This window comes from Haemaphysalis longicornis, unplaced genomic scaffold, assembly GCF_048455015.1.
Source record: "Haemaphysalis longicornis isolate Haplotype H1 unplaced genomic scaffold, Haemaphysalis longicornis Haplotype H1 scaffold_1, whole genome shotgun sequence".
Lineage (NCBI taxonomy): Eukaryota > Metazoa > Arthropoda > Arachnida > Ixodida > Ixodidae > Haemaphysalis > Haemaphysalis longicornis.
In genome coordinates, this window is record NW_027526203.1 from 242064019 (window position 1) to 242086018 (window position 22000).

The 22000-nt window shown below is 46.8% G+C and overlaps 1 protein-coding gene across 2 annotated transcripts in view; it reads left to right on the forward strand.

Annotated features, from left to right (window-relative positions):
• The window catches only part of LOC144143358 (annexin A4-like), a 395087-nt gene that overhangs the window by 57574 nt on the left and 315513 nt on the right, over window positions 1-22000 (forward strand). The window contains exons 9-13 of one of the 2 annotated variants that reach the window (XM_077675131.1): window positions 1740-1929; window positions 4047-4105; window positions 6552-6674; window positions 14961-15073; window positions 16723-16867. In XM_077675131.1, coding sequence (XP_077531257.1) covers window positions 1740-1929; window positions 4047-4105; window positions 6552-6674; window positions 14961-15017 — 429 coding nt within the window. In that variant the 3' untranslated portion in view covers window positions 15018-15073; window positions 16723-16867. Of the gene's footprint in view, window positions 1-1739; window positions 1930-4046; window positions 4106-6551; window positions 6675-14960; window positions 15074-16722; window positions 16868-22000 lie in introns of those variants that run through there. The other variant, XM_077675128.1, reaches the window with a different exon arrangement.

A 22000-nucleotide genomic window follows, 5' to 3' on the forward strand; every position in this document is an offset into this window, starting at 1 on the left:
GTTCCTACTTCTGAGCAAAATTTACATTCAGCGTCGTAGCGGTTCGGATACATTAAGTGAAGACGCGTAGGCTGTGGGAAGGAGCCCGGCGTTTATGAGCCGTAGGGTAGTTTGTTGTTCTCTGGAAAGGTCAGGGTAAGGCGAAGGTATGGTCTGTCTCAGAAGGCGATAATGATGGGTTATCTCCCTGAACGTGACAAGCGGGTGACTGTCCTCGTGAAGCTCCATAGCACGGAAGGTTAAAGCGCAGGCTTGTTGGGGGCGTATTTGTTGCCCTCCATTGAGCGTGAGGGGGTGTCCAGGTGGGCTGAATGGAACCGTTTGGGGAGTGGTTTTTTAGCACGCGCAGTGCAGGTCAGGACACCCAACCCTACTGGTAATTCCAGTAGGCTTGCTGGGAATCGATGACTACCCTCCGAACCCCTGGTTGAGCGAGGTCCAAGGTGACGGCTGCATCTTCTGCTGCCGTCATTTTTTGGGTCCTAAGTGAGGTACATGAAAGAAGGTTGGTTCTGGAGGTAGCCACAATGATGACGTATTACTGCCCTCGATGTTTGGAGGCGTCTGTGTAGATAACTGCATGATCCCCATCGAGGGTGGTGTTTAGCGCTTGAGCCCGTGCTTTTCGGTGACCCTCGTCACGTGAGGGGCGCATATTTCTAAGGAAAAGGAGCACCTTTGGTTTAGTCGCCAAGAGTCTGGGAGTACGTCAAGCGGAGTGACATTCTGGGCTGCCCAGCCAATCTGGTGAAGCATGCAGTTACCCATCGCAGTTCTGAGTCGGACCTTCTGGTTAGAAAGATGGCCTTCTATCAGCTTTTCCACCGTGTTGTGGAGCCCCGTGCTAAGCAGCCTCTGTGTGGATGCACTCATGAGAAGACCAATGGCCTGCTCGACCACCTTTTTAATCATTATATAAAACATCTCTATGTCTTCCTTGTCGAGAAGAAGACAGGGGGTTGATGTAAGTAACTCTCGAGAGGACAAAAGCTTCAATTAATCTAAAGGTACCGGATTCCTTTAGGCCTCGCTTCTTCGTGGCAACTCGCCTGATCATGTGTATGCTTTTATTAATGCTGTTTTTGAGGCGCTGCAAGGAGACGTCACTCTTGGTGTTAGCCTCGAGATGTTGGCCCGGGATCTTGATGCTGGGGCTTGGAGTGATGGCCTGTCCATCAAGGAGTATTTGAATGTGTTCCTTGGTTTGGCGTGAGGGTGGACGACAAGGAGCTGTCATTGTTTACGTGAACACTGGAGGCCACCGGCTTTAGCAAATTGGCGTACTAGAAGTGAGATGCCATGCATTGGTTTAAGCTTACTTTAATTTTTGTAACTGTGAGCACATGAGCAAGGTGCGCACAGGGCCGCTAGACGGGCGTGAGTGGTCGCGTGACGCTTTTACGTGGAATTCAGCGAGAACGCAGGGGGTAAACCCGTTGATGTGCTTGGTGAGTACACCACCTGTCTTACGAGTATTTGCGTGGGCTCATAGCTAAATCGGTAAGACAACGGGCTCTCGCTTTGTTAGTCTATTAGTTCCGGGTTCGATTCCCGGCGGTGCCAGCGAATTCTTTTATTTGTTCGCTGAAGTTTTCTGGTGACACCAACGGTCGCGAAAGAACCCTTGGGGGGTAGAGGTAAAAAGCTTTGCTTGAAAAGTTACCAAATTACGCCGTGTAGGTCTAATGCGTTGAGCAGCAACTGAGCCTCATTGCACTTCCGTCTTCTTTCCTGCACAGCGTCTTCAGCAAGCTGGTGTGTTGCGGTGGGGCACTGACGAGTCGGTCTTCATCCAGATCTTGGCCAGCCAGAGCTACGAGCAACTGAGATTGGTCTTTCACGAGTATAACGTCCTAGCCAATCATACCATTGTCGAGGCGATAAGGCGTGAGATGAGCGGGGACCTCCAGAAGGCACTTCTTGCCGTAGGTGGGTTCATTCCTTCAAGTATATGCAAAGTTGAGCTTGGTACTTTAAGTGTGTTGTTTAACATAGTAAAAAAAATTGCCTTGTGATTACGGTACTCCCTAATGTGATATTTTGGCGGTGAAGTAGTGCGCTGAGGCAGCATTCACTTGTGGGTTCTCTCGACGGCAACAATCATGAGCCTCTGCGTCGGTAGCGCGAAGTGCGTCTCAGGAAGGGACCGCGACCAAAGTCTTAGGCCGGAATCACACACCATCATCACCCGCACGCCCCCCTCACAGTATCGCATAGACGAGCGTCTCGTGTGGGCACAGCATACTGCCTCCTCTCCTCTTCCACCGCACACTTTCGAAAAGTGCTCGCGCCGCCACGACGAACTTCCCTCCCCTCACAATTTCGCGGCACTCTCCTCCTTTGCTTTCTTTCACTATTCGGCCTTGCCATCGTTCATTTGTTGACGCGGCTTAGCCCAGAGACGGCTGTCAAAGGGCTGAGCCCTAAAAAAAGCACCTCACAAAACAATGAACCAAGGGACCGACAGCAGATGGAGCTGTTTGTTGTCCTTCCTGTTGTAAGCTCAGTCTTTTAGACAATATATGCAAAAAGTGCACCAGTTGCATGAACATCATCATCAGCAGCAAAGCAGCCCACTGATGATACTGTAGTACGACTGCCACCGGTTAACACTATTGGAGACTACCAAGTATTCACATCCTATATCACCCTCATCCAGTTTTTCTCTGTGTGTGGTGTGTGTGTGTGTGCGTGTATATATATATATATATATAGATAGATATACGTACATATACTGGGTGATCAAAATTAAGTCGACAGGTTTTTAAAAATTAGGCACTTAGATTTACGTGAGGACCGCCTCTATGGTAAGTTATGCGCCCAGAGGAGAGGGGGGGCACAGAATCAGGTGGTAAATATTGATGTTGGTGGCCTAATTAAATAAAACTCCATAATTAACTTTTCAGTGGCTGCAGTAAGCAGGCATATTTGTACGGAGAATTTAGATGCAATCGTTTTTCTACGCAGTTTCATTTGACAGAATTTTAGCACATCCGAAGTTTAATTGCCGCTCGCATGATTACGCATGCTAGACAGTGAAGACAGTGTGTGCGCGCACGCACGCACTCATGCGTTTCGCACACACAGTGGAACCCACTGATACGCCCCCGATATTACGACGGCCCACTTATTATGGCGGATCACCGCGGTACTGGCAAACTCCCCAAGAAATAATGCATTTAAAACCCCAATGATACGACGCCTGGGTGCACGCGGTCCACTTCATACGACGGACCCTGGCGGGAATAAACCGGCGTTTTTTCCATATTTTACACTGCTTTTTCCCCACCTTTCTTTATTCTTAGCCTTCGTTTGACGCTGCTTGATGTGCGAATGCCCTCAGGTGGGCCAGACCACTTGCTGAACAGATGCAAGCAAGCAGGCGGGTACTCCCAGGCGAGAGTTAACCTTTGAAGGCCCCACGTGGCAGCAGAATGCCAACGCGCCAAACGCAAAAGTCAAAGTCGAGACGAGTCGCCCGCGGGACCGCGAATTCTAAGCAACTATCGTGCCGATTAACATGAAAACACATACGATGCAACCCAACACCCCGCTTTCGTCGCCTGCTCGATTTAAGTTTCTTCATTTCACGGCGCTCTCGGTCCCCCTATCTCCTCTCTGCTTATCAGTGTCTTTCAAAGCCGTGTTGTCGCTCCGCTCCTTTCTTTGCTGCCTTTTTCCATCGCCACCTTGTACTATTGTTCGTTTCGCTTGGCAGTTTGACACTCTCGCCTTTTCCTCTTTCAATTTGCTTGGCCACATTTTAAGTCGCAGAGCTGGCGGGCTATAAATATATAAAATAATACTGCTGCAGTATGCATGCCCGACTCCAAAGAAAAGCTGATACGTGCGCACATCACGACACATATTGCCATCATCATGCACTCATCCTTATGAAGGCCAGCAATTTTCACTGCTAAAGCTGATACGTGCGCACATCACGACACATATTGCCATCATCATGCACTCATCCTTACGAAGGCCAGCAATTTTCACTGCTGATATTTTATGTTCGAATTTTTTGCTCTGTTTTTCTTGCACTGCAGTGACGTGTGTCTACAACATACCATTTTACTTCGCCGAGAAGCTGTACAAGTCCATGAAGGTGAGTGGAAAGTTCCTGTCGGGAGACACAGTGGATTTCCTTTCTTACCTTTTATGTGAATTTGTTCATTAATGTACAAGATGTCATTAACAACTAAACATGCACGATTCCAGGGCACAACTAAAAAAAAACAAAAATAAATGAAGGCCACCTTTTTCTAAAGGGTGACCATCGATCTGGCTTCCTGCTTCTTCTATCGGTGTATAGATAATTGTGATTAGCTGTGGTTTTTAATGAATTTCTGGTAGCGTATGGAGTTTCGCTAATTAAAGGGGCCATGCAGAAAAAATACAAATTTGGTTCATTCGAAAGATTTGGTGTTTTATAGTGCCCCAGCGCTGGTCAGCCAGCGAACGATGCTTTATTCACTGAGAAATTAATTCACCAGAGTTCATAGTGTTAGAAAATATAAAAATTACGGTTTTTGACTAACACTGTTTTGTCTATTGTTTCTCCAAAAATTGCTAATCATCTATAGTTAGTAACTATAGTTATCCTGGTAACTAATTTGACTGACTAAAAAAATAATGGCATATTCGAAATCAGCAGGAAAGAAGCAGCAAGACTGACAAATTCTACAGAGCTTACTAAAAAATTAACAGCAGTTGTTTAGTCCCCCTTAAATATTTGGTTCATTCAAAGGATTACCTCGTTAGAATCATACTGACACCACTTTTAACGTAAACTTCGCTTAAATAAGCTATATAATTAGGAAAAAAGGGAATGGCCATGCGACCCACTAGCTCATTTTCCGCAAGAGAACCTATGATGTCATACCAGCCAGCTGTGCCATTGGGGGAGGCCGACAAAAGCAAACGCAAATTAGGCAGAGCTTATAAGCTTGCCGAATGAGCCATTCCCGCTTTAATTTAGGGCACATTCTTTTTAAAGCAGTAAGAATGGTGGACCAAACAGTGGAAGCTATGAAAGCACATGTAAACATAGAAGTACCGATGCGTACTGCTGGTGGTACTGCGCGCACTATGCTTCGTTCAGATGCACAGGACTGCGGGGCTCTGGGGTTGTCTCAGACGACACTGGCCGATTGACGCAAGCAACGGTGTCTTACCTGACCATATTTGTCGAGCGAGCAATATGTTTCACGAAACGATTTTTTTCTTCCATAACAAAAACAAGCCAAGTTTAAATACGGTCAAAAACAAAGCAAAGGCAGAAAACTGCTTACCGCCGTATGGTGGCACCATCTAGGTTCACTAACGGTAAACAAGGCTTTGCAATCGGCTCCTGAGCGGTCGGTCCCTGCGATGTCATTGCAGACCACAAAAACACACCATTTAGCGAGGAAATCAAAATTTTAACATAAATTGATGAATTTCTCAGTGAATAAAGCATCGTTTGCACCAGGACAGGCACTGGGGGCACTATAAAACACGAAATCTTTCGAATAAAACAAACTTGTATTTTTTCTGCATGGTTCCTTTAAACTTTGCACACCCCCGAGTGTTTAGGCCAGCGACAAGATGTTACTCACAGGTTGGTACAAACCCATATGTTAAGTCCATTCTACATGGTGCGTGTTTCGTCTGAAAATTCTGGGGAACGAACATTTGCACTTGCGAAGTTCGCAGTGCCTGGGAATGTCGTCTACATGGCCTGCAAACGTCCCAATTTGCGCATTTCGGAGGCACATTGTTTGCAGACTGAATTAAGTCTGCCACAAGCAAAGATGTGATTTTTAAAAATATGTTTTAGTGTACTTTCTGGGCAAGTTGTTTCAGACTGCTTTGCAGTAAATATGAGTAAATTTGCGGTTTCATATCACAATTTCCAATTATCCATATACGCACACATAGCAGTGAAGACAAAAGCAACCAACCCTGGGTTCGCTTGTTGTGCGTGCCTAGCACATTTCGGTGTACCTCGGACTGTTCTTCTTGGGTTCTTCTGTACTTCTTCCCTGCTGTGGTGTCCGCCACTTGCCCAGACACCGATTAAGCATTCGTTGGAAACGGCAAGCGACATCGTGTTATGAACGCACGTGCGTTTGTTTTAGTGCACCCGCGCTTGTACAAGCAACGTCAGATGGTTGCTAAGCGTGCAAATTGTGTACAAGCAACGTCATCTGGTTGCTAAGCGTGCAAATTATGTTCCTGTTGGCTGTCCGGCCCCTCTAAGCTGCAATAGCGGCGTTCGCGGGGGATGCTCGACCGTTCCAAACATTTGGCGCTATGTCGCAGCAACGAAAACAGGTCGTTTTGCCACACGAGCGGTGCCGCACCTGCGAATTCGCAGGGAAAATCGCGAATCGAAAAGGGAAAATCGCACCATGTAGAACGGGCTTTAGGAAACAAAGTGACCATTCCTTATTCATATGAATTTTGTATTCTCATAACATAGCTATACAGAAAGCTGTGGATGCTAATGACGCTTGTAGATACTTGCCATTCTTCCGCCCAAACAGCGGTTTTGTATCCGTTCATTGCAGGGATTCGGTACTTCTGACAAGGCACTGATCCGAATAATTGTGTCCCGCTGCGAAGTTGATTTGGTACAAATCAAGGACGAGTATCTCAAGAACTTTAAGCTGCAGCTGGAAGCCTCCATCCAGGTAAAATATACGCACGTACTGCGTGGACTACTAGTGCAGGAGCATCCTCCTCGCCCGATTCTGCTTCCCACAATGCACGCGAACGACCAATTCTTGAGGCTGCAGGGCCAAGCAGGGCGCTAACCATGTCCAGCATGTGATTCGAGTTGAAAGATGCTGTCGGCGCTGTGAGATTGTGTGATACAAGCACAATGTTTCGTTTCGAAAGATATCGCAGCCCAGTTGTCTTCCTCAGAAATTTCCATCTTATTTCCATCAGCTGAGTTCGCCACATTGCCCTAATTGATCATATTGGCACATCGTGACCCAGTAAGCTGATGAAAGACCTCAAGAATGCAATCGCGACTTTTGCCGAAATTGCAAAATGCCTTTTCAAATGCAGTTAGCACAGCTCATTTTTCGTTTTCAGACTAAAAATATTGCAAATACCTTAATACGTCTACGAAATTAATGCAAGTAATGAGTTGTGAAAATGATATTTTTCGCTTATGTAGAGATCTTTTAAACATGCTTACGTCAGGTAGACTACAGGTGGCACGTTGTAAAAGGGAGAAAGCCTGTGAGATGGTTTGTTCAAGGATTGTTCTTTCCATTCTGAACAGTGACATATTGACAAATAGGAACTCCACTTCCCAAGAAAGCAGCACTGCCTTAACAAAATTAGCCCAGTTTAAAACCTACATTTTTTCTTTGGTTCTCAGTGATTTATTGATTGTTCTGGAATTGTAGCTTGTGAACTAATCAGGGAGCACCCAGTGCCACTTGCATGTGGCCGCTTTGGCTGTAACATGCCCCACCTCACAGACCCGCAGTGGCAAAGTGAACTCTTGCACCAGGACAGCACTTGGGGCCTTCGCAGTCAAGCTGGCATGCTACCTCTGATGCAATGTATGTTTGTTCAATTCCAAAGAAAACTAGGTGAATTGAGGACATTACTAATTCGGCTACAGAGCACTGTTGAATATAGAAGAGTGAAACGAAGTGAGGCGAAGAGCACAATGATTATAGCACTTGGCCAATATTTATGGATGGTATAGAAGTCTTGTTTCTGTGATGCGAAGTGCGGTTTATGCACTTTCCAAATGTTACACTTGCGTAGCTGGCATCAGAAACATGTGGTGGAGGATACAAACAGTGTGAAGCCTAAGCAGATACCTAGGCCAGGTAATTTGAACCTGGCTTGCTTTCAAGCATTATAGCTGTTCTGCATCAATGAGCTAATGTTGTAGCGTCACAGATACATTGCATGCTGGCTGGGCTACTGGTTTCTCACGCATTCAGGCTTCCCATTTTGTCTCATTTGTCCTTGAATTGCACACAACCTACAGTTTTCAAGGACAGCAACAACTATGCTTTTGAAGGCACGTGCGGGCCATTTAAAATGCATGCTCCTGAATCATAGCAGAGTGATAGCATAGGTACGAGAGGGTTTCTAGCCAATTGACTGCTCTTGACAGGCTGTAGGCACTGAAGTAATGGCCCGGGTGTTAAAAAGGTCGCTTTCATCCTGCATTGTCATAGCTGTGCTGCCTAGAACCCTAAAGCACAAGAAGTGGATCAACAACATTGTAAAATGTTAAGAAAATAAGATTTCAGATTCGATTTCGATGGTTCTGACACATATTCAGACAGACTTAGCACGTGGTCAAATCACCTAGTGTGACATTGAAACGTCATGAATGGGCCAGTAAACGTCCTACGCTACTGCTCATTATGTGGTAACTGGAGCCCTTTGTTTCTCCCAAAAAATGACAGAGTCATGCCGAATTGCATGGAGGGTTCGTGTGACCAAATCTCAAATTTCAGAAATTTCTCATAAGGCGACCAATGCAAATAGGATCTTCACGTCATGAAATAATTTGGTCCTTGATGCAGAAAGGCCACCGTGGTTCTCTCGACACTCGTGAAGCGGGTATATATGCTGAAGTATCCTCGCCACGATTCTGACCCCGCTGTATGAGTTTACCTAAAATTTGGCACAGTTTGCCTAGGTTCTCACAAAATGTCGCAAAATGTGTCACGTAGGTGACGTGGCTAAAATCATGACAGCTAACATAGGTATAAATGCCGCAAGCCACTCTAAGAAGGGTCCTGGTCTTGCAGAAAATTTTGTTGTCTTGTGACCACACTCACCGAAATATATTAAACAGGACCTCATGACTTACCACATGGCTTCCCCCAAACAGTGAATTGGACCTGCCGAAGACTATGACAAGGTCACATGACACCTTGCCAAGTTGTGGGTCAAATCTATTTTATAACTATGGCAATGTAGTGGATGGGGTAAGGAAGTCTGTTTGTCACGCAGTTCAGTTCATGTTGCATAAATTTCTGAAATGCTTTCCATTTTTACGAGAATCTGTGCATCAGCTTCAGCTTGCTTTTTTTGGTTACGATCACTATGTATTTGACCCGTAGTGTGAATTTTACTTTATTCTTAGATCCCTATTGGTGCTCCATTTCAATGACCTGTTCACACATTTGCTTTTGTTTTAAATTCCTACCTTGTTTTTTTATCTGTATATCACTATATTGCCACCACAAATAACACCGATTAGAACTAAGCCTAATAGAACCCATATATAGAGTTAGCCTTTGTGACAGCCAGAAAGTTGTTTTTCTGTGTGTTTTGTCATTCTAAAGAGTGCCAAACAGTAAAGTGTGTGAAAAAAAAACACATTGGAAGTAAAAATGAGTTCTGGTTGAATTTTTGCTGATATATTTTACACATGTTTCAGGCAAAAGCGGTTTTAGGCGAGTGTGTTCTGCTTGCAAAGACATTCAACAGACACTTCAATGTCCCTCTTCAGGCGGAAACCGTGTAAACCGGAATATAGGTCGACCCGTTATATAGGTAGACCCCCTACCTTGAGGTGGGAAAAGTTGACACAAAAAATTCCTCACAGAACGCACATACAATGACATTATTTTTTCCCCCGCCTGTCCATCACTGCCACCCACTATGCCTGGCGAAGTCACTCGTCCGAGCTGTCAGAGTAGTCCCAGGATGACTGCTTCTCACTGTCATCTTCCATGCCGTCAGGCGCGTCGGGCAGCGACTGCCAAGAGAAGGAGACCCAGCTTGAGACGGTAGCGAGGGATGGTCTTCGCAGCCGGCCCGTATGGGTCTTTTTGTTGTTGCCGGCTATCCACTCATTGTACAGTTCACGGAGCCGGTCCGCGGATGGCCTCCGCTGTAACCGGCAGTGATCGTGAGTGAAAATCCCGAACGAAGTCCGCCACTTTGTTCTCCAACACGGGGTGCACCACTTGACGTCCACGGAACGATCTGTTCCGGGGGTTGCACGCGCACATCTTAGCTTTCTGGCTCCGTCAGTACCGCACACTTTTCTCTGAAACGCCAATCTGGCGTTGCGCCGCCATATTCGCATTCCGCTCGGTGACTCAATCGCCTTCAGCTTAAACACAGCGGTGAACTGGCGTCGACTTCCGCCGCTCATCTTGCAGCAGACACGTACAGAAATGCATGCACGCACACACACACAGGACGAGTAAAAGACGAAAAACAAAAGAAAAGAGAAAAGCAAATAAAGGCTTGATAGTGAGAGAGAGCAGTCCGACACAAAGGGTATGGTGGCTAGAAGGGGGAGGTGGCGTTAGCGCGCTTGCGCCGCTGATGGGAAAGCGATAAAGCGATTCTTCGTTTCCTGACAAGGCTGCGGTGGCCGGGGTGGCGCTCTGAGGCCCAATTCTCTAAAACAGGAGCGTCGCTTTGAAACGACTGGGTAGCGCCATGCAAATGCATGTGTTCTGGGGTCAGGGACGTCGCTTTGAGCTGTTTCGGGACGGAGAATCCCTGCAGAAATAAAGCACTGTGGCAACAGCACGACGCGACACCCACTGCCCCCCCCCCCCCCCCCCCCGTCGCTTCGCTTGTAGCTTCGTGCCCTTGTCACAGTGCTTTTCTGCAGGGATTCTCCGTCCCGAAACAGCTCAAAGCGACGGCCGCGACCCCAGAACACATGCATTTGCATGGCGCTACCCCGTCGTTTCAAAGCGACGACCCTTCGTTTTAGAAAATGCGGCCCCTGGTCAGCTCTTCGACGCCTCTTGAAAGCGAAGCACAGGTAACGAGTGTGGTTGGCGTATGACCAGGCGCGTTCGCTTCGTTTGAGATGCGCTTTCCGTTCCGTCGTTTGTTTATTAGTTCGCACACGTGTTTCTTTGTGCCTTGTAGGCTGAGTATGTCACTTTTTGAAAACTAATATACTGTCAGTACTGAAAGCGATAATCCTGAGCTCACTGCACAGATCAGTGAGCTCTGGCGCAAAACGGAATCCTTGCCGACGCATTGCTTTGAGTAAAAGATTCTCGTTACTGGCCTAAAATTATGAGTGATGCGACCCCTACTATTTATCCCAACGTCTATGAATATTTATCAGAGAAACCACCCTAGAAAAACGCGTACAGGACGCCTACGGGCGGTCCACCTCCCCGGTGACGACGCTAACATGGTCAATCTAGAAACGTTGACCCTGGTAGCGTCGTCGCCTCTTTGCACAACGACGCTACCGACGCCCATGGAGACGAAAGCGCTCCAAATAACTCCCTAACCGTGCCTGATATCGTGAAATGGGAACCGCAGAGCGCCTATTTGGCGAAGCAGGAGATTGCGGGGCTGACAATTGTTGCAGCATTTACAGTTTGTACCATGGATCCCCATATGCAATCGAGAAAGAGAGAAACAACTTTTAGTTAGCTAATTTCAGGTGACGCTCGCAGGCGTCAGACGGGGTGGAACCCTATTCACGAGTCCCATACCTTCACTGCAATCGAGTGCAGTGTTAAAGTGAAAAAATCAAGCCACACTTGTGAATAACAGGTCACTAACAGTGCAATGGCGCAACAGGTGCCTGTGGAAGCGTATTCCTACCTGATTTCGTGCAAAGTATTTGTCAAAAAGGGTGAGCTTGCTGTTAACACCAAGAGTGCAATTGGCAAAGTGAATTAGTTTTTTTTCCTTCTGAGGAGGAAGTGCTGCTGTATGCAATCATACCCACGTACTTTTTAACTCTTCGAACGTGTTTGTGTAAATGTCAAACTGATCAGCGTAATTGAAGACGTAGCGATTAAATTTTTTGTCATCGAGAATGAACCCTGCAGCACTCAGTGCAGTGCAGTACTCAAATGCAAAGCTTTTCCCATTGCATTTACAGGTCAGCCTTGATATTTGCGCATTTTTTAAAGAAAATAAAGTGCCTTTAGTATTATTCCTCCTACTTGCAGACTTAATACATTTTTTATTTGCTTTCAGTAAAATGTTGGCAGTGTAAATATGTACAGGAAAGAGATTCTGTATGTCAAAACTGAACAATTTGTTACTTCTACTAGTTGATAGTGAAAGGCTGCAGTCGCAGATGAAGACCTTTGAATTTGTTTCCGTGCAGTCGCTAGTATACATTCGGCTTTTAAAAAATGGTGGTTCTCATGCTTTGTGTGTTTATGCAAATGGGTATGCTCTCTTTTTTGTATTCTATCTAAAATAACGTCGAGTACAGAATGGGAAGCGTGGAGTACAACATTGGAGGTCGGGAGCGAAAGGTGCGTGACGTGCGGGATTGCATAGGTTATGCGTATCGGAACAGAACGCGTCGAAGTGCTCAGTGAGAGTTGCGAAGCATATGACACTGCAAGCCACTTGCGTCTTGCGCGAGTTGCGAACTTCTGCTCGTTTGCGTGTCCGCCGGACGCCGAGTCGTAGAGCTGGCGGCCAGGCGGGCATCGAACTACGGAAAGCAGCGCCACCATGCGCCAGGCATGAACCGGCCCTTGGCGTAACCTCCCCCTTCTATCCACCATACAAAGGGCGATGGCGACGGTTGCACATTGTTGCCAGACAATTGACATTCTACCAATCACCGCTATATAAGACGAGGGGTGACTTTTCAGCGGATTTTTTGAAAAAAAACTCGACCTATATACCAGTTTATACGGTATGTCCAAACACACGAGCTTTTTGTGTCTGCCTTTCTCCATTTTGTGTTAGCCAAGCACACATTTTTCGCTGTTTGAGCTACATACTATGAACTGTGTGCCTTTGTGTGCCCAATTATTCAGCCAACTCACTTTACTTGGGTTCCGGGTTCTCGGAGTTTATTTTTGGTAAAATTCGAGGGGGGGGGGGTGTTTTCTGGAGCTGATATCTTGTAAACATCGAATTCTCCGAAATCCGTATTTTCTTTTAAATTGTATTTCACTCTATTTTAAATACTCGAAATCACAAATTAAATTATATCTGAAACGAACATCTCAGAGCGCCCGGAGCGGATGTTTATCTCAAAGATTTCGATGGGAAACACACAGATATGTACACAAGCACGAATAGTTAAAGACAAAACATGTACATTTCCCCTATTGTAACCATAAAGGGGCCATGAAGACAAACTGCAAGTTTGTTTTATACGAAAGATTTCGTGCTCTATGGTGCCCCCAACGCTTGTCCGGAAGCAAACGATGCTTTATTCACTGCGAAATTAATCAATTTAGCTAAAATTTTGATTCTCGCGCAAAAATGTGTGTTCAAACGATGTTTGCAATGACATCATAAGAACAAGTCCTTCAGCGAAACTTTGGGTGGAGCGGGGACTTGTTTACTGTTAGTCAACCTAGATGGCGCCCCCACACCGCGGCAAGCCATTTTGCCTTTGGTTTGTTTGTGACCGTATTTAAACCTGGCTTCTTTTAGTTAATAGAAAAAATAATCATTTCGCGAAACATGGTGCTTGCTTGACAAATATGGTCACGTAAGACACCATCGCTTGCGTCAATGGGCCAGTGTGGCCTGAGACAACCCCGAAGCCCCACAGTGCTGTGCAGCTAAAACAAGCACAGTGTGCGCAGTGCCAACAGCAGTACGCACCGGTACTTCTATATTTACGTGTGCTTTTGTAACTTCCACTGTTTGTCCCACAATTCTTACTGGTATAAAAAGAATGTGCTCTAAATGTAAGCGCAAATAGCTCGTTCGGCAAGCTTATAAGCTCTGCCTAATTTGCGTTTGCTTTTGTCGGCATCCGCCAATCGCAGAGCTGGCTGGCATGACATCATAGGTTTTGTTGCGGTAAATGAGCTAGTTGGTCGCATGACCATTCCCTTTTTTCCTAATTATATAGCTTGTTTGAGTGAAAATTGCGTTAAAAGTGGTGTCAGCATGATTGTAACAAGGCAATCTTTTGAATGAACCAAACTTGCATTTTGTCTTCATGGCCCATTTTAAGTGTGTTGAAATACACGCTGGCATACTTTTGGAGATTTTTATCGTTTATGGAAGCAGGTTCCTTTTGATCTATGATACTCAGCATAGAAATGAACTTTCAACGTTTGTGCTAGAAAGAGGTAGAGCACAGCGAGAAAGCAGTAGCCACTGCTCAGGGTACACTACTCAAAATGAGAGGCGTTCAACAATGTTACTTACTTCATAGTCTCGAAGTTTGCAAACTCTTTAATAAGCTGGCTTATGTTGTCAGTTTCAACACACACTAATTACTTTCAAGACGCACCAAAAGATTGTAAATGTGCGCCCGACCTGAGAAATGCAAAAATAGTGATAAAGCAGGTATGTCACAGCGCGGGATGTCGCAGAAGGTTTTTGTGTCTAACCCAATCAGGGTTGCTTGTTTAGACAAGTGTGCTCGTCTGCAAAGAGGACTAAGGAACCTCCTTGCGGGACCAGTGATTATTCGTAATTATCACTGAAAATTGAGAACGGCCAATGGTGTTGGTAACTTATTGTATATACTGAAGTCCGAACTTCGATCGTCATTTTGTGCCACCCGGGGGCTCTAAAATCAGAGTTTGCCAGACAAATTCGAGTTGTCCAAAATTTCCCCGGCAAGTGTTTTTTCAGATTAATCCGATAACCGGGACCCTACTTGTTATCTTGTTGGAATGTTTGTACGGAAGGCTACACCAAGAAAGAAGTTTGATGCAGCCCTTATGAAATCTCGAATCTGCTTTGTGAGTCCGGCCACAGTCGAAATCGCAAGGCCCTGAGAGCTTGCATGGCAATACCTGTGCGGATGGCTGTAACGTTGTGTCCAATTTGTGCTTGATTGTCTGTGGTTTAAACAAGATAGTCCTACAACTGCTTCTTATATACACGCATGGAGGGATAGCATAACAAACAGCTGCATTTTTTGTTTGAGCCGTGGAGTGCAATTTTTAGTGTAACTGTACATACTGTGGGCCAATGCTGCGGTGTTAATAACCAGTGTTTTTTTACGGAAGTTGGTGTCGAAAAATGCATCGCATCCCTGTTTGGTGTAGAGTGACACCTCAGGTGACTACCGGAAAGCCCTGCTCGCTCTCGTTCATGGAAACTGAGCCCAACGAAGATGCACAAAATTTCTGCAGGGGCTTGAGCAGGCTTTGAACTTCCGGTGAGTTTGATTCAAGATTTACCATTCCCCTGTCGAACCGCCTTTTCACAAAACAGCTGTGAACCTTGAGTTAATTCGGCTGCCACCTCTTAATATTGCGGTTTTTTTGCTATAACAGATGTAGTACAGCTCACGTGTGCAAAAACTATTATGGCTGCAAAGCAATAAAAAATGTTTCAGCCGCTTCCTCTGCTTCCACAGAAGGTTTTAATCACGGAATGTTTAGAATCGCACTTGTGGACTGTCAAACGTCCAATCGCCCATTTATCGGTGCAAACAAATTTTTGTGTCGGAAAACTATGAATGTTAATTTCTTGGAGCAGCTGACAGTCGATGACAATGTTCGATTCTTGCTTGATATCTTCAATATTCACACACCTCTGGAAAAAAAAGTGTCGGCGTGAAAGATCGCGAGATAATGGGTCGTGCAGATCAGTACTGAATGCTCAGGCGTGTGCATTCATTCTGCATGCTCTAATAATTGACAAACTTGCTAATTCACTTTTTCTTGTACTACAATATCCACAGTGCTTTTTGGCATGCTTAGTACTCAAGTAGAATAGATTGCCATGTAGGATATGTGAGAACTGTGGAATTTTGACAAGAAACTTCCGTTTGTATATCTGCTTCACTGCAATGCACTTAGTGATTACTATTGAAAACAAGGACATAAATTTGACAAAAAATTCAGGCCTTACACATGGCTTGACTCAAAAATGGGATATCTGCTGTGACATCACTCAACAAATTGCTTGCTTTGCATTGCAAGACACTGCTTGCTGGACCTTGTCCTTAGCATACTCTGCCGGGGAATCACAATCATTGGTTATTTGAGCATTCAGTAACTGAGAATTTTCAAGTGTCGTATCTGGGACATTGTTTCTCCAATTTGTTAAGCGGTTAGAGGTAATTTGTCCCTTTGTGAAAGTACAAATCATTATAAGCAGATTTTCTATAGAAGTCCCACCCCTTTTTCTTTGATTTAAAAAAATAGATGTTTCTGGAGGGAGCTGAACGAGTAGTTTGTGTCAAAACATTTTGTGAAGCCATTGGTAAAATCAAAAGCTGCTTGCAACATTCACTCTTCTATATAGAGGACCCAAAGTAACTGGAAACCAAATATTAATCAGTGCAATAACATTAACAACATTGAAGCGTATTTAGGTATTTAGAGGCTAATTCAGTGGCTGATACCATGAAGGTTCAAGAACTTCGTTTAGTGGTTATTCAGGGACTGGACCAAAATATCTGGAGGGAAATTAAACGCAACCAATGCAACCAACAGGACCCCAAAGGTGAGGTCATCATAGGGTCACTGCAGTTGGATTGGTGCACTCCAGAAGTGCATTGATCTTGTTAATATCCTTGAAAGGGTCAAGTGACAAAAAAGTGGTGGGTTGCATACCAACTTTTTCCTCCTAATGGCACCAATACAACCATGGGGACCCTCTGCGCAATAATTCATTTAACGGTACCAAATTAAAGCTACCAATAGCCTTACTGACAAGAAGCAATCCACAGGGTGGACAGGTCAGATTTTGACCAGTTTACTTTAACATTGCATTTCTAGTAGTGACATGTAAAGCAGAAAAGCATAACTTTCCACCGTGTTTTGCTTCAGCTTTAAAGTACTAATCTTTTTTTTATAGACATGCCAACGACTGAGGCATCATGCAGCCATGATGTTGTGAAATTGTTTACGCTGGCAACTTACTGGAAGCAGAGAGAAACAAACCAAATGGAGGATGTATGTTTAGAAGATATGCTCGGGACTGCCATGGCCTGATACATATTCTCACGGGGATGAGTGGTCCGTATATTGCACCCGCATTGCCCCAAGTCCACCAATAAAGAAATGCAAAAGAGAAAATTCTTTGGGCGAAGAAAGATAATAGTTGTGATTTCTTCCACTTCTTTTATTACCCATTATCACTCTGCTGGTGACAACACGTCTCAGAGGTAACCTACAGCCTACTTCCTTTTTTACAACCCAAATGATGCCTGATATACTTATCAGGGCACAGCAATAACTTTTGCGTTAAAGTGTGGAGCAGTTAGAACATTTTGCAGTGGATTGTTGTACAAGTTGTACTTCTCTACAGACTTAGATAGTTTTGCCTACGGTGCTGTAGTAGTTACGCAGCCTACACGAGTCCTATGGACAGCCTACGAAAGGCTTACATACAATGAGCAGGAACAACATGGGGACCGCGAGATGGAAAAAAAGGGCATAGCTGCCTGCTTAGCAGGCAGCTATGCTTATTTATGCCACTACAATATCTAAGGCACTTACGGCCTTAGATATTGTAGTGTGTGTCTGCTGGGCCCAGCATTCGATTGGCAGTGCCCAGGCAACGAGAAACCTAGTGCTGCGTGCTGTGGGAATTCAACATCCAAAGAGTCACTGTATGGCAGCTGCATTGCATGTTGATTCCGTTGGGTAGTGAACCATGCTCTGGGTCAACATCCAAAATGATGCGGAGTAACAAAATGAGGGCTCAAAGCGACATGAATTCAGCACATTACACAAACACTTTCATGAAACACAAACAATTGGCCGAAAGAAGCCTTTACTAGGTAACAATACGTCAACATCATCTTACAACTCAATTTTCACTGCATGAACTGAGGGCTGCTGTGAGCACGTGTAAACCCTCAGCTCCAGGCCCAGAGAACACCACATATACAATGATACAACATCTATATGCCATAGTAGTGGCTTTCTTTTAGGAGGGAAAAGACCCGTCGTCCCCTTCAAGTTACCGTCCTATAGCCCTGAAGCGCTGCCTGTGCAAGCTTCTCGAGAAGATGATAAATCGCAGGCTCATGTACTTCCTTGAGTACAACGGTCTTCTCGAGAGATGCCAGGCAGGATTCAGGGTGGGGTGATCCACGAACGATCAACACGTAACTCTTGAATCATATATAAAGGATGCCTTCGTGCATAGGCAGTATTGTTTAACTGTGTTTTTCGACCTCGAGAAGGCCTACGACACCGCTTCGCGATAAGGGACCCTCAGTGATCTCAAGTCATTCGGTGTTTCTGGTAACATGTTAATCACCCTGTTAGTTACTTGTCGGAGAGAACGTTTAGAGTAAGAGTTGGTTGTGCACGCACTGTCAAAGGTTCACGTGCAAGAAAATGGCGTTCTGAGCTGCACTCTCTTCATAGTAAAGATGAACTCTCTTGGAAAGGCACTGCCACCAACAATTTCTTATTCCATGTATGTAGACGACGTGCAGATATCTTTTAAATCATATAATATGTTGTAGTGGCGGCAGCTTCACCCGCTAACAGCGCCACTATCATGATCACCCCTGCATCCCACAATCATCAGCAGCGGTGCTTGCCCGGCCGCGTCAGCAGTGCCACGCGCCACGAAGATCGAACTCGACCGAGCGTCTGGGCGGCCGCATGACTACGTCGCTCTCGAAGTTCCGGCGGGGGCTTGTACACCCGAATAAATGTAGGACAGAGACAGTGCATCACCGAGTTCACGGCTCCCTTTCCTACGTGGTGACCCGGACGTGATCCCCGGCCAGCGGCACACCGACATGGTGACGTCGGGGGACCCGCCGATACCAGCGTTCGAGCCACCGCACGTCAGAGGATGGTTCTTCAAGTTCGAGGCTACTCTTTGGCTCAACCACGTCAGTGTACAGCCTCTGAAGCACTCCATCTTCTGGGAGACGCTTCCCCTCGAGCTCCGCTGCGTCCTCGCCCTACCACCGCCCAGCGAAACACCCTACGACGACCTTCGCGCTGCCGTGCTCGAGCACTGCGGCTTCAAGGACGACTGCTTTCGGCGTGCAGCAGATGAAGTACCCGCGCGGTCCGCGCACGCTTCGCCGCCGCACATCGTACCTTCTGCACCATCGGCGTCGTTTCCTGCCACGAATGTCGCCATCGTAGACTCCACATCCAGCGCGGCAGCCACACATACACCGACGAGGCTCACAGCCGACGTCATCACGGACGCCCACCGGCCGCAGCCCTCCTCCCCTTCTACCACCCCATGCAAGGGCTCCGGTGAGTGCTCCGTGAGCGTTCCATCCTCCCCAACCTGGTCGCCCGCTACACCATCGTGGCACGTCAAGTCCACCACGACAGTGACACAGAGCCCGGCTCCACTCCTGTCGCAGCATAACTCGGGTGCAGCGCATGTAGTGGCACCCTCCGCGGACCCCGACAACAGAGCCGCGACCCTGACTCTAGATGAAACGCCCCGCGCCCACCCCGTCAACCTCGACGTGCCGATAACCAGGAAAAGCCCGACCCACTGACGACAGACGTCCAGCCTCCTAACTCACCGATGTCTCCACCAGAGGTGCGCGTTGCCGAAACTCGACGCCGACGTCGCCAACGACTTCGTAAGCACCAGTCGAGAAAGCGAGTTTCATCACTGCCACTGCTTCGGCGCACATCGACGAGGCGTCAGTGCCATCTTGCTAAGCAACGTCTTGCATACCGGCTACGACCAGCGTTGTGGGCTCATATCCGTCGGCGTTCCGGGACGTGGGGGCCTCGCTGTAGCCGCTGTCACCCTAGGAGTCGTACGGCGGTTATGCTTAGAGCATGCGCAACGTTGTCGCACTAGACACCGTGCTCAAACCGTCACCACCGACAGTATAAGCCTCCTCGTACCGGCGCACGAACGTCAGTGTACACACGTCGCAAGAGGCTGGTCGTGGAGCACCCGTTCTGCCGGCCCCGCCAAGTCTGCACTGTTGCCGCGGTTCGTGCCTCTTTCACTTCGGGACTACTCCACCTTACACCAGTTCGTACCACCTTGCACTCCCAGCCAAGGCCACCTGAGGCCAATCATTGATTTGATTGATTGATTGATTGATTGTAGGGTTTAACGCGCCGACGCAACGCAGGCGATGAGGCGCGCCGTAGTGGAGGGCTCCGGATTAATTTTGACCACCTGGGGATCTTTATCGTGCGCCGAAATCTCGTACACACGGGCGTTTTTGCTTTTCGCCTCCATCAGAAAAGCGGCCGCCGCGGCCGGGAATCGAACCCGCGACCTCGTGTTCAGCAGCGCAACGCCTTAGCCACTGAGCCACCGCGGCGGGTACCTGAGGCCAATCAACGCTCCGGAGGCCAACAACGGACTGGCCGTGACTGCTCCCATAGTTAACCCGCGATTTGACCTGGACCGTCTAAGGACTTTTACCATGAATAGGCCTAGTTATTAGCTGCACATAGCTTGTACTTCGGCTTCTTTCTTAACGCGCTACGCGCTAGGGGGGGAGCCCTGTAGTCGCGGCAGCTTCACCCGCTAGCAGCGCCACTATCATGATCACCCCTGCATCCCACAATCATCAGCAGCGGTGCTTGCCCGGCTGCGTCAGCGGTGCTTGCCCGGCCGCGTCAGCAGTGCCACGCGCCACGAAGATCGAACTCGACCGAGCGCCTGGGCGGCCGCATGAGTACGTCGCTCTCGAAGTTCCGGCGGGGGCTTGTACACCCGAATAAATGTAGGACAGAGACAGTGCATCACCGAGTTCACGGCTCCCTTTCCTACAATGTCAATATGCGAACGTCAAGTCCAGCTTGGTGTCAAGAAACTTGCCAGCTGAGCAGACAAGAATGGTTTTCAAATGGAATCCTGCAAAAAGCTCCTGCGTTGTGTTCTCCAGGAAGCGTGGGGGCCATCCGGACCCAGACATTACTCTTAACGGCATGTCGATTCCTGTGATCTAGGAGCACAAGTTTTAATGTGTTGTGTTTGACCACAAACTCCCATTCATTCCACACATCAAAGAACGTAAGCCTAAATGTCTGAAAACAATGAATATCCTTAAGGTTCTTTCACACCAATCATATGGGGCTGACAAAGAACACCGGCTGCACTTGTATACTGCTTTGGTTGGGTCTCGTTTGGACTATGGCAGTGTGTTATAAGGATCGGCGAATAAAACAGCGTTTCGAATGCTTGACCCAGAGCTACACTTGGGGCTTCGTCTCGCGTCGGGTGCTTTTCGCGCTAGTCCGGCCCAAAGTCTATGTCGAGTGTCACAATGGAGCCTTGACAACCAACGGACGTACATGGACTTGTTTTATGCTTTTAAAATTTCATCGCTGAGTAACCATCCGTTTTATCCTCTCTTTAACAATACATCCACATCTCTGCTGTTTGTAAATCGCGCATCCGTTCCTCTGCCCTTTTCGCTTAGAGTGAGAGAGCGAGCCTCGGATCTCAGCGCTTCGTTTTTAGATGTGTACAGATCATCCTTTTCAGACATTTTACCACCTTGGCAAGTTCGCCCTGTGTCCTGTGACCTTTCTTTTATGAAACTTGCCAAAAATCGGGTACCACGAGCTGCAATACTGCAGCACTTTCTGTCTCTCCAGTTTAAGTACCCATATGCAGAATTTTACAGTGACGCTTCTAAAACCTCCACTATGGTGTCCTGCGCTGCTCATGGTCCGAATTTCAATGCAGCTCGAACCATGAGCGTAAAAAAATCATTTTTTCACCAGTAGCATATGGAATTTTACTCATCGTACAACACATTCTTGAAAATCAAATTCCCAATTCTATCATCTATACAGATACCTTGAGTGTTGTTCGTGCACTATAATCGTTGAAGCCCTCCAAAAACCACATAGTTAACCTTGTGTTCAACACAATTATGTCTGCGCAAAAGCATGAGCTGCTCCTCTGCTGGTTCCCAGGACATGCTGGAATCGCTGGCAATGAGTTGGCAGACAAAAGAGCCGCTGCTGTTGCACTCAGGAACACTGTAGACATAACAACAGTACCATATACAGACCTCAAACCACACATAAGACAACACTTGCGTAGAACATGGCAAACACACTGGAATGATAGACAGATAACAAGTTACACGTTATAAAACCACTCTTGGGACCATACACCACTGACACACGTAACAGACACACGGAAGTCACCTTGG